Below are 12,683 nucleotides of genomic sequence, written 5' to 3'. Positions count from 1 at the left end.
CCATTTCCCTTCTTGCTGCCACAAATTGTCCTCTAGGAGAGGCAGCTCTGATGGCCACACTAGTCTGTTGGGGATCCAAGATAACTCCTGTGGCCCTGCCTATAAATACAGCAAGCTGAACCAGAGCCTGGTTTTTTTCCTCCAAAGAGGAAAGGGTTATAGGGAGACGAATGAGTTTGAAAGAAGATTCTAACTTGAGATTTTTTTTTTTTTCCCTAAGAGACAGGGTTTTACTCTGTCACCCAGGTTAGAGTACAGTAGCATGATCATAGTTCACTGCAGTCTCTGCTTCTCAGGCTCAAGCAGTCCTCCCACCTCAGCCTCTCAAGTAGCTGGGACTACAGGCTCACACCATCACACCTAGCTAATTAAAAAAAAACTTTTTTGTAGAGACAGTCTCACCATCCTACCCAGGCTGGTCTCAAACTCCTGGGCTCAAGCAATCTTCCTGTCTCAGCCTCCCAAAGTTCCGGGATTACAGACGTGAGCCACTGTAGCTCAGCTATTTTTTAAAGGCTCAGAGAATCTCTTCTATGTAATACAGAGTGCATGTGTCGTGTCTTCATAAATGCCTATTTCTTTTTTTTTTTTTTTTAGCCATCAGCATTGATTATAAATGACTGCCAAATCACCCACTCTATAAAATTCCTTAAAAAAAAATTCATTCAGCTTTCTTGCTTAAATTAATTGGCCATGTGTTTCTGGGAGATATAAAAAAGGCATGGCCCGGCACGGTGGTTTATGCCTGTAACCCCAGCACTTTGGGAGGCCGAGGTGGGCGGATCACGAGGTCAGGCATTCAAGACCAGCCCATGGCAAAATCCCGTCTCTACTAAAATATACAGAAATTAGCCGGGCGTGGTGGTGGGTGCCTGTAGTCCCAGCTACTTGAGAGGCTGAGGCAGGAGAATCACTTGAACCCAGGGGTTGGAGGTTGCAATAAGCCGAGATCATGCCACTGCACTCCAGCCTGGGTGACGGAGCGAGACGCCGTCTCAAAAAAAAGAAAAAAACAAAAAAAGCATAAAGTGAAACAAAGGCCATGAGTCAAAAGCTCTTTCAAAGTGTCCTTGAGCAAAAATATTAATCTTTTTAGGCCTTACACTCATGTCTGAAATAAGAAGAGTAATTGTGTTTATTTATTCCAAAATATTCGTTGAGCGTCTACTGTAAACCAGCCCTAACCCCATGCGCAGGCTTTGGAGTTTATCTGGTTATTATTAAAAATGATTTGTGCTTATGAAATACATGATGGTATCTACCACAATGTTAAATGCACATACCTCTAACCCACTTCCAGGACACTGTCCTACAGAAACACTTACATGTGTGCACAGAGATTACACAAAGACTATCACAGTATTAATTGTAATAGCAAAAAGACTACAGACACTCTAAATGTCAGGGACACCATTAATCAATTAAAAAGAATGGGCCCACAGTGGCCACCATTAACGTGATTAACCTGCTGAGCACGGTGTCTCACACCTGTAATCCCAGCACTTTGAGAGGCCAGGGTGGGTGAATCACCTGAAGTCAGGAGCATGGTGAAACCCTGTCTCTACTCAAAATACAAAAATTAGCCAGGCATTGTGGCACACACCTGTAATCCCAGCTACTCGGGAGGCTGAGGCATGAGAATCACTTGAACCCAGGAGGAGGAGGTTGCAGGGAAATGAAATCGCACCACTGCACTCCAGCCTGGATGACAGAGTGAGACTCTGTCTCAAAAAAAAATAAAAATAAAAAATAGAAATAAATAAAAAGAATAGAAAAAGTCTCCGATTTATTAAAATGAAGGAAACAAATTTTTAAAAATAGACTATATATGTATATGATCTCATATATATATATAGGACCTCTGATTGAATATACATATTTATAAATGCATAGAAAAAGGTCTGAACACCAAACTATTAACAGTGGCTGCTTCTAAGAAGGCAAGTGGGTTGGAGTGGCTTTCACTTTTTATCTAGATCATTTTACTTCGTATCTTTTTATTCCAACTTATATTGTTGAAATATTTTACAGCAAGATTATTTGATTTTTATATTTCTAAAAATAATTTAAAATGTTTAAATGCCTTGCAAATTAACTAATAAGAACAAACAGAACAAACTCAATTTAGGCTTTAGACTCTGCTAATTCTTGGACTGATAATGCTTATCTCTGAGATTGAAGTCGAAGTCAGATGCTATGGATCCTCACAACCCAAGATAACCCTGTGAACTCCAGGAAGGAAAGGGTTATAGGGAGAAAATAACACATTGCAAAGATGTTTACAAAAGTAGCCATTCTGCCCTGGCAGGCCCCTTGTGCTCCTTCTCTGTGACTCTCCAAAGGGAGAAGGTGAGAAGAAAGGACATGGAAGTGTACTCCCTGCCTGGTGGGTTCTTGCTGCACCTGGTTCCGACAGAGGGAAGCCTTTGGAAGGCACTTTCACGAGGTGCTCAGTTCTGAGTCAGCGCATTGCTGAACAGAACTAGGTCCACCAAGAGGAAATGTCCAGTGACTAACCCCACTACTGTGCTGGGCCTAACTGTAATCAAAAGGATGTTGGCTCAGGAGGGTGGGAGTAATGAAAACAGTCTGGAGACTTGGCCTTTCTGCAGAATGTGGGGAAGTTAGTGAAGCAACCGGCTGAGCATTGACAAACAAGGAGGGCAAGAATGCCGCCTCCGGCGGAAGGAGCCCCATTGTCCTGTCGCCCTGACTCTTCCTTGCTTCTCACACAGAGGGGGCCACGGCCAGCGAGTACAAAGCTCTGATGACTGAGCTCAAAATCTTGACCCACATTGGCCACCATCTGAACGTGGTTAACCTGCTGGGAGCCTGCACCAAGCAAGGAGGTAATGGAGAAGGGGAGGGCCGGCTCCATCTCCCCCTGCACAGGCTGGGAGAACAGTTCTCTGCCTTAAAGCTCCTTCTCCCTGGCACTGTGCTTCCTCGCCTCCGGGAAAATGGCCTCCCTCGTAGCTCCAGAAGAAACAACTTGTGCATCTACAGAAGGGTGCTCCCATAAATCCCTTCCCTGTGCAGCTAATTTAAAGATTCTGAAGAGGACTCCCTTTTAGATCTCCTTCCACAGGCTCTAGGCCAAGCAGAGGGCACTTTTCTCTCAGGATGGGTTTGAAGAAGTGTGGTCAGAGCCAAGGTAAAAGGTAGAAGGTTGCATATTCCTTGAAGCTTCACCTAAAGGAATGAATGAATCACTACTGGTAGGGTCCCAGGAGGAGGTGATGTGGGGGCCCTTCCCTCCAGATCCACTATGCAGATAGACCTTACCCAAGGGAGCAGGGACAGAGCCGTGCTTTATGATTAACAGCTCCAACATGTTGTCGCAGATCTTTCTTTCCATATGGCAGGGTCAGAGCTTGAGAGTAGATGTGTGATCACTGTTTGCGCCAGCAAGGTGCAAAGGAGCTGTGCATGCCGATGTTTTCTCCAGCTCTCAAAAGAGGTAGCAGGGATGAAGGGTAGCTGGGGAAGACCTATCTGCCAGGGGCAGAGGTGGTTAGAGAGGCGCTAACGGCCGGGGAGGCCAGAAAGAGTCGGAGGGACCTGGCCAGGGCTCCGCCTGCTTCTCCGTCATCCTCGGTAACATTTTCTCCAGTTCTTTGTCGTGGCAACCTCATTCTATTCGCCTCAACTGCATCTGTAAAACTGACCAGGGATAATGAGACAGCCTACCCTCATGTGCGGCCGTCAGCTCCCTGCAGCCGGGCGCCAGTATGGAAGCCGCTCTGAGGAGAGTGGCCGGACCCCAGGCAGGTGTCGAGCTCTGCGGCAACCGCCGCCATAGAGGGGAGATAAAAAACTCTGGAAGCAACTTCCCGTTCGGGAACCTAGGGGGAAGATGAGATGCTATCAGGATTTCTAGCGTGTCCTCATAGTAAGAGAAAACCACTCCACCAGGACCAGCCCAACTTCTGCATAACACAAAAAAGAACTAGCGGCTTTTGGGCTCCCGGCATGCTCTGGGCGGCGGCGGGTGAAGCAGCGCCAGGGTCACTCCCCTTTGACCCGGAAGTGGTCCTTGCTTTGTGGGTTGCGTGCCCAGCCCAAGCACGCAGTGGAAACGGAGAGCAGGAGAGAGGAGGCCTTCAGAGCACCACATGGGCGCCACAGTGCAGCTGGACTTCCTTTTCAACCCTCTTGCTTCCTTCAGACCGGGGTCGGGTTGACAAACCAAGGTCAGCCTGTGAGCTTAAAATGGTTTGACCTTTTTCAATAGTTGGGGAAAAAAAAAAAATGAAAATAATATTTCATGACATGAAATTGTATGAAATTCAAATTTCTGTGTTCACAGTTTTCTTGGAGCACAGTTATACTTGTTTGGTTGTTTCCAGGCTACAAAGGCAGAACTGAGTAGTAGCTCCTTGGTCTGCAAAGCCTGAAATGTTTACTAGCTGGACCTTTACAAGAAGAGTTTGCCGACTCCTGCTTTAGATACTCTGGCAAGCCCCAAGGCAAATTGCGCAGACACTGCTGGGGAGAGACGGCCAGGTAGCCATCTCTGCCCTGGGAGGGAGGGAGGAGCTGCTTAATAGTCCCAGGACTGGTGTGACAGTAACCAGAAGCCCCTCTACTTGCAAGGATCTGGTTAAGAGGCAGAGAGGCTGGCTTTTGCCTCTCCCCTCCTCAAAGGTATTTCTGCCCTCCTCCTTCTAATCCTTTCTCTCTAATGCTTCTGCACTGCCCCCCACCTCCATTTTTTTTTTTTTTTTTTTCTGTTTCAATTGTGTTCTTTAAACACCGCCTTAGGTTAAACTGAAAAAGTCACCGTATTCATGGGCCTCTCATCCTTAAATCGCATCCCTCGGCCCCACTAATACAAAGGCTGGTTGATTTGAGGTTTCTCGGGCAGGCTGAAGGCTGGCAAATGGCTGACTGGCTTGGTGTGGCTGAGCATGAGCATGTGCTGTTTTGGCTGCAGGGCCTCTGATGGTGATTGTTGAATACTGCAAATATGGAAATCTATCCAACTACCTCAAGAGCAAACGTGACTTATTTTTTCTCAACAAGGTAAGGATTTTAAAAGTTGGAGTTTTTTAAAATATAGCAATGAGTTTTCATTTAGTCTTTAGCAACATAAAGCAAGAGAAACCTGTATTGTTCTGTTAATGATTAAGCTTAAAACTCAATCTCTGCTGCTTCTCCTTTTTTCATGTTTTTTTTCCCCCTGATAATCTGTTACACTCTAGTGTGGATAGCACAGAGAATCATTTGATCCCTTTGTGTGTATGCAGCCATAATTTGAGAGTAAATCTACTAGCCACCTATCTAAATATCTATCAATAACTTTCTGTCTTTGTCTTCCTATGTATGTGTGCATGTGTATATACATGCAGACATATACAAGTCACTTATTTCTTTAAGGAAAATAATAGTTAATATAATTGTCTCCATTTATTAGGTTAGATTTTGACTAAGGCTAAATCAACTGAGTGACTTGTACAATCAGCAGTAGACCAATGATGGGGCTAGGGACAGAAAGCATTATCTTTCCTTTCTACTGCCCTTTCTCCCACTTCCTGACAACCTCACTACCCATGTCATCCCTACATATACTCTGAACCAGCCTTATCACTAAATAAAAGCTGTGTAGTAAAAGGAACATGTGGACCCAAGACCTAAGGGCAAACAAGGTTTAAAAGACATTATTGGACCGGCCCGGTGGCTCACGCCTGTAATCCCAGAACTTTGGAGGCCGAGTCGGGTGGATCTTGTGAGGTCAGGAGTTCGAAACCAGCCTGGCCAACATGGCAAAAATCCGTCTCTATTAAAAATACAAAAATTAGCCAGGTGTAGTGGCCTGTGCCTGTAATCCCAGCTACTAGGGAGGCTAAGGCAGGAGAATCGCTTGAGCCTGGGAGGCAGAGGTTGCAGTGAGCCGAGATCACGCCACTGCACTCCAGCCTGAGCAACAGAGTGAGACTCCATCTCAAAAAAAAAAAAAGAGATTATTGAATGGAGGAGAAATAATTTACTAAAACTTTGCCAGTGTGACGTATGGCACCAATACTGTGTCCTTCTCTGAGCTGACGAAGTCCAAGGGACAGTGATTCAGCATTATTAACTAGTAATCAGCAACACTGGTGATGAACCCATGTAATGTGGTGGTTAAGCACTGAGACTCTGGAGTCAGACTTCCTGGATTCAAATCCTGTCTCTACCTCTCATGAAATCTGGGAACACAGATTACTCAACCTGTCTGTTTCAGTTCCCTCATTTATTAAATGAAGCTTATAATAGAATCCAGCTGATGGGATTATCAGGAGAATGAAAATCTCTCAGTTAAACATTCAATAAATGTTAATCATCACCGTCACCACCACTGTCATTATCATCATCAACATCATTGACCTACTAAGATAGAAAAATCGGGTGAGTCCAACTTCGTGCCACTGATCTACATGGTGGATAAAATGTCTGAAATCCAAGAATGATGTCCATCTTTATAATGTGGGCAAGAATCTTCACACACAAATAAGAACCACTGGACAGCTGGCCAATTCTCTCATCCCTCGAACTTTGATCTAATCAAAGACAGAGGTGTTCTACCAGACAGGCAATATATGCAAGAACATCATTTTCCCCGGGTTTAAGTCAGGTCCTCTAATAATTAGAACTCTTTTTTTTTTTTTTTTTTTTTTGAGACAGAGCCTCTCTCTGTCACCAGGCTGGAGTGCAGTGTGCGATCTCAGCTCACTACAACCTCCGTTTCCCGGGTTCAAGTGATCCTCCTCCCTCTACCCTCCCGAGTAGCTGGGATTACAGGAGCCCACCACAGTGCCCAGCTAATTTTTGAATATTTTGGTAGAGACAGAGTTTCACCATATTGGCCAAGCTGGTCAAACTCCTGACCTCAGGTGATCCACCTACCTCAGCCTCGCAAAATGCTGGGATTACAAGTGTGAGCCACCGTGCCCGGCCTAAGAATTAGAATCTTGAAGTTGAAAGGGATCTTTGTGATCAGTTGTTTCATATTCGCAGGCCGTAGATATGCTCAGAGAAGTCAAGTGATTGGCTTAAGGACTCACACCTACCATGAGGTGAAGTCAGAAGGAGAAAGAACTCAGCTGTCTTGACTCCTCCTCCACTGCCTTTTCTGTGCACCACACTAAATAAGGTGAAAAAAGTATAAGAAAAAGTGGAAAGTGGTGCCTTGGGCTGAGGGCAGTACAAATTCCCCTTAGTCCTGAAATTTTGGACTGACTTCAGGAAGAGCTAAGCCAGCAGAATACCCTAGGGACCTGGGCAGGATGGAACGTTTGGGTTTGTGCGTCCTTTGTTTTGAAGAGTTTGCTTCCTTCTCTGGCTATATTTAATGATTTGCCTCCCTGTGCAACTTGGTGGAGCTTAGTGTTTTTGTGGAAAATCCATGGCTGTCTTTCATATTTGGAAGATAAAGGTAAAGAAAAGACAAAACCAAAAGGCTAAATTGCAAATGGAATACTTCATTTTCCAAATAAATTAACTGGGATCCTTAAATATGGTTTGTAATAAATTCACTATATTCTGCCAGAGTCCCAAGAGTTCAGTAAATTACCTTTATTTAACAAAAGTGGTACTGATAAGCAAAGCTGAATATACCATTGATGGGGAGTCAGGAAGGGAGTGAGGGAGCCTGAGTTTTGGTCCTTGGGGACATGCCTAGGCTGTGACTTCTGGGTGCCTTGGGGACGAAGGCTGCCCAGGGAGAGTTTTCACACGCAGAGCCCTGAGTGAGCATGTGGAGCATTTTTCTCCCCACACTATTGCCAGCGCTTTGTCTGATGCCTTCTGTCCCACAAAAGATCTTGTGAAAAATAAAATTCCAGTCCCCAATTGAACAGAATCCAATATAACTGCATTGTGGAAACACAATAACAAATAGTGAAAGTCTTTACCTGCCCTCAGGTGGGCTACCTGCGATGGCAGTGGGTATTTACTCTGAGGCCTGCCTCCCTCTGCGACCCCGGAAGGTCTCTTTTCAGGGACTGGGAACCTTGGTGCCCTTTTGGCTTTTAGGCTAGGTTAGGGCTGTCCCTCCTGAAGCTTTCTCCCTGTGCTCTGCTTGCTCCCACTGTGCCCTCTAGTGGAGGGATCGCTCTTGCTTTGTGACATTTCTAGAAAAGCCCAGGAAGGATGGGGGAGGCGGGTTAATCCTAGCACTGCCATACCATGCAAATAGATCAAGGGACACCACTGAACCCCAGTCCCTCTCTGCCTCTGCCTCAGTATTGCTGTCTAGCAGAATCTAAGCTAGGAACATGGTCTAATTATAAAGCCACTGAAAGTGCTAGGTTTTTAGAGTGTCATAGTTACTAGATGAATTACAAAAGGCAATAAAAATCTTTTCTGGTTTCCCATGAACACCCAGAACCGACAACTCCTTTCCTATGAATCATAAAATAATAGCATAATAGAGCTTTTCAGAAGAGGATAATGAAACTCAGAAAAGTAAGGTGACTTGCCCAGGATCACATGATTAATGGAAGAGCCAGATGAACCGGGGCTTGAATGCGCAGTCCAGGGTGAAAGGCCATTACTACCCTTGTTAGAATCAACTCGTATCTTTGTTTTGAATGGAAGAGAAAAAAAGCAATGTCCATGTTCCCTCCTTCCCCAAGGAAACCTGGGAAATTGGTAACTATAGCCTTCTCTTATAACTCCTCCTAGGGGTTACAGAGTGAAGCACCAAGCACACTGGGGATCCTTTCCTCTCAGTGATGTCATCCTTCACAAGATGGCGTGTGGCATGGAAGAGTGGTTAAGGGCACAGACGTGGGCACCGACCAATCCTGGGTTTAAGCTTTTTTATGAGCTGGAGTTTTGCTCTCATGGCCAGGCTGGAGTGCAGTGGCGTGATCTCGGCTCACTGCAGCCTCCACCTCCTGGGTGCAAGCAATTCTCCTGCCTCAGCCTCCTGAGTATCTGGGATTACAGGCATGCACCACCATGCCCAGCTAATTCTGTATTTTTAGTAGAGACAGGATTTCTCCATATTGGTCAGGCTGGTCTCAAACTCCCGTCCTCAGGTGGTCTGCCTGGCCCGGCCTCCCAAAGTGCTGGGATTACAGGCATGAGCCACTGCACCCGGCCAGCTTTGCTCTTTATTAGCTGCATGTGAATTTGATTACTTTACTTCTCTGAACCTGTTTTGGAAACATTAAACAAGAAATGTACCTAAAGCTTTTAATATACCGGCTCACACAGAGCAAGCATTCAGTAAATACCCACCACTATTAATTTTTTTTTATCTGATCTAAGATGCTGTCTAGAAGCCCAGGCAAGAGCACAACAGACTCTGCAACCCCAGAGGTAGTCAGGCTCCTGGACACTGTAGGGCCCCTGCGCTAGTTCACGATCCATTTTGAGAAGTGAAATGCTCTCATTTCTCATCAGGCAATTGCCAGTTGAGGGACTGGTTTCCCACTGCTGTGCTGGAGCTCCTTTTTACCTGGGTCCTTTTCGGTCTCTTCAAAGGATGCAGCATTACACATGGAGCCTAAGAAAGAAAAAATGGAGCCAGGCCTGGAACAAGGCAAGAAACCAAGACTAGATAGTGTCACCAGCAGCGAGAGCTTTGCAAGCTCCGGGTTTCAGGAAGATAAAAGTCTGAGTGATGTTGAGGAAGAGGAGGGTAGGTATTAATTCCTTCCTGTCCTACGCGCTGAGATATTTTTACAACATACTGTGCATCTCTGAAATTTTTTTCTTATTTATCACTCTAATAAACATCCGTGGGAGACTCGAATGGTAATGTCCTGAGGAGATAAGATTTGAATTAAGATTATTTACAGAGTTACTAATTTTGACAGGGAACTGTACCGTTTTCTCCCCTCAGGCATTTTCATCCTAATGGATCATCCCCCTGCCCCCATGCTTGGATAAAATGGGCTGGAGGCCTGGAAAAAATCTCTGGTGTTCATGTTGAAACTCAAATACTCTTAAAAATGAACTCTGATCTACTTGTTGGTTTGTTTTATGTTTTGCTAACATTGTTCCAATAAACTGGGATTTGGTGGGATAACAAGAGCCATTACAAACAGTTACGGTTCTAATGCTTTCCAGATTCTGATGGTTTCTACAAGGAGCCCATCACTATGGAAGATCTGATTTCTTACAGTTTTCAAGTGGCCAGAGGCATGGAGTTCCTGTCTTCCAGAAAGGTCAGTCTTGCTGTTCACTGTTTTTCCTTCTTTGCCAGGGTTGGACACACACCTTTGCTATAAATTCATTTTTCCTAGTATTTGCTGATACCTGTGTTCTTAAATGTAGAACAAACACCACTGCAAGTACCTTAATTTGCCCTGATATGAGGAGTTTTGAGAATGAGGAGTCGTGGATACCGGTGGATAGAACTTAATTCTGGGGAAAACTCACAGGTGTCAGACTAGACGAATCTGGCATCTGCTCTCCACAGTGCCCTCTGGCGTATTTTCAAATCTGGCCCAAATCGCAATACATGACTTCATAGGAGAGCTACTATTAATATAGCCATGTGGGGCCCTCCCACAAAACTGCAGCTGAAGAAAGATCTCATCTTGGCAGCTCAGGATAAAAGGCTGTGGGGCAAGTTTGCCCACTGGTAAATCTGAGATAACCAGCTTCACTGATCAAATAGTAGCCCAGGAGATTCAGAACATGTCTTGACTTTGGGGCTTGGGGACCTGTATTTGTAGAGAGGCTCTTCATGTCTATGGTAGCAGTGTGCACTGAGAGGTGCTCCCTTCACAGCATGGGAAATGGATTCCCAAATTAAGATTAATGATGCAGAGGTGTAGGAAATTAGTTGGTTAGGTTAAGAAAATGCATTGATTATGCAGCTGTTTTATTATAGTGCATTCATCGGGACCTGGCAGCGAGAAACATTCTTTTATCTGAGAACAATGTGGTGAAGATTTGTGATTTTGGCCTCGCCCGGGATATTTATAAGAACCCCGATTATGTGAGAAAAGGAGATGTAAGTCAGTTTGCTGCTTATTTGACTCATGTATGTCCTATTACTTTTAAACAACAGACTTGGTAAATATTTACACTTCCTCAGCTGTAGTCCCTGAAAACCATCATTGGCTTTCTGTGAAGACAAGCAGTCCAGAGGAGCGGCATCCCAGAGAGCCCTTGTGCAAGGCTCAGAAAGGCCACTGTCTCCTGGTTCTGCTCTCCCCTAATGCCTGGCCTGCCACCTGTCCTTTGGGCAGCGCTGCGTGAGACTTGCTAACCTGAGAAGTGTTTGGTGGGGCCTGGGTGAGACCTTAGCATTACCTTCCTTTGAATCCTGGGGAAATTCCTTGTACCACTGAAAAGAACAGCCTGGACTCTTTCCCTCAAATAAACCCGGGTGATTGATTCAGCAGGTGTATCTGTCTCAGGAAAGGGCGGGGAAGACTGTCAGCAGTAGCTGACTATGAAGGAGACTGTTTACTTCCCATGGCCTTCCATGCCTAGCATCTCTCTGCTGGCTCGCACTGGCTTCTCTTCCCTGCTTGTTCTCAGACATAGTGTTATTTTTCACTTTTGTAGGTGACGTCCCATGTCCTCCCTTCTCCAGCCTATATACCCTGAGGGTTAAGCTTGTGTCTGGGCACCAGCGAGTTACAGTAGTGGTTCTCAACTTAATTGAACATACATATCGCCTAGAAGGCGTGTTATGCTACAGTGTGCTGGCCTAACAAGCCTTCCACCCCCCAGAGTTTCTGAGTCAGTGAGTCTTGGGTGGAGCCTGAGAATTTGCGTTTCTAACCAGTTACTACACCAAGGGTATCCAATCCTTTGGCTTTCCTGGGCCACATTGGAAGAAGAATTATCTTGGGCCACACATAAAATACACTAACAATAGCGGAAAAGAAAAAAAAAAAAAAAAAAAAAAAAAAATTGCAACACATCTCATAATGTTTTAAGAAAGTTTACGAATTTGTGTCAGGCTGCATTCAAAGCTGTCCCGGGCCACATGTGGCCTGCGGGCCAGGAATTGAACATGCTTGTTCTAGAAGGTGCTGACATAGCAGGTCCTAGGACCATACTTTGAGAGCTACTGCACCACAATCTGTTTGTATAGAAGCAAAACATACGACTTCGCGTTGACCCTTTGTAAAAGTAAAAGAAAATAAAGGAAAACAAACTTTCCTTGGGGCCCTGGTCTGGAGAGATGGCATCAACCTTCATGTTAGTCCACCCCTCCTTTCTGTTCATCTGTATCTGAGTCAGCCTCCCTGCCCCTCCCACTTCCTTTCTCCTTGTCTCTCCTTTATCCCATACCTCCCATCAGTCCCCATCATCTAAAGTGGTGAGGCCTAACTCACTGGGATTCCTGCTATCTGAAAAAGAGGAAGATTTGTCTACATGCTTGAAAACCAACTGTATATTCTCTTTCAACACTGACTTCTTTCCTTCTTCTCTTCTTTCTGATGCTTTTGCACACTCTCCCTATTCAGTGACTTTTGAAATCTTGTCTTTTTGCATAGGAATGCTTTTAAAATCCTCCTTCTTGGGAAAAATTTTTAGAAATCACCACCATTTTTCGGGATATCTTCAAATTCAGATCACTTTTCCTTTTCCAAGCCCTGAGTGTCCCTGTGGAGTGCAAGCTTTCTTTGTGGGGGAGGATTTCTCACAGAGCCATGCAGTTAAGGACATGCCGAACACATCAGAGGGGCTTACTGAACATGTACTGCCTTCATTGGACTCAGTATAGC

General features: G+C 45.1%; 1 protein-coding gene across 1 annotated transcript in view; it reads left to right on the top strand.

Annotated features, from left to right (window-relative positions):
- The window catches only part of FLT1 (fms related tyrosine kinase 1), a 195,169-nt gene that overhangs the window by 164,957 nt on the left and 17,529 nt on the right, over positions 1 to 12,683 (top strand). The window contains exons 19-23 of the mRNA XM_025364472.1: positions 2,736 to 2,849; positions 4,937 to 5,025; positions 9,472 to 9,628; positions 10,060 to 10,157; positions 10,829 to 10,951. Coding sequence (XP_025220257.1) covers positions 2,736 to 2,849; positions 4,937 to 5,025; positions 9,472 to 9,628; positions 10,060 to 10,157; positions 10,829 to 10,951 — 581 coding nt within the window. The remainder of the gene's footprint in view (positions 1 to 2,735; positions 2,850 to 4,936; positions 5,026 to 9,471; positions 9,629 to 10,059; positions 10,158 to 10,828; positions 10,952 to 12,683) is intronic.

This window comes from Theropithecus gelada, chromosome 17, assembly GCF_003255815.1.
Source record: "Theropithecus gelada isolate Dixy chromosome 17, Tgel_1.0, whole genome shotgun sequence".
NCBI classification, from domain to species: Eukaryota; Metazoa; Chordata; class Mammalia; order Primates; family Cercopithecidae; genus Theropithecus; species Theropithecus gelada.
This window is presented reverse-complemented; position numbering and strand designations above follow the sequence as displayed.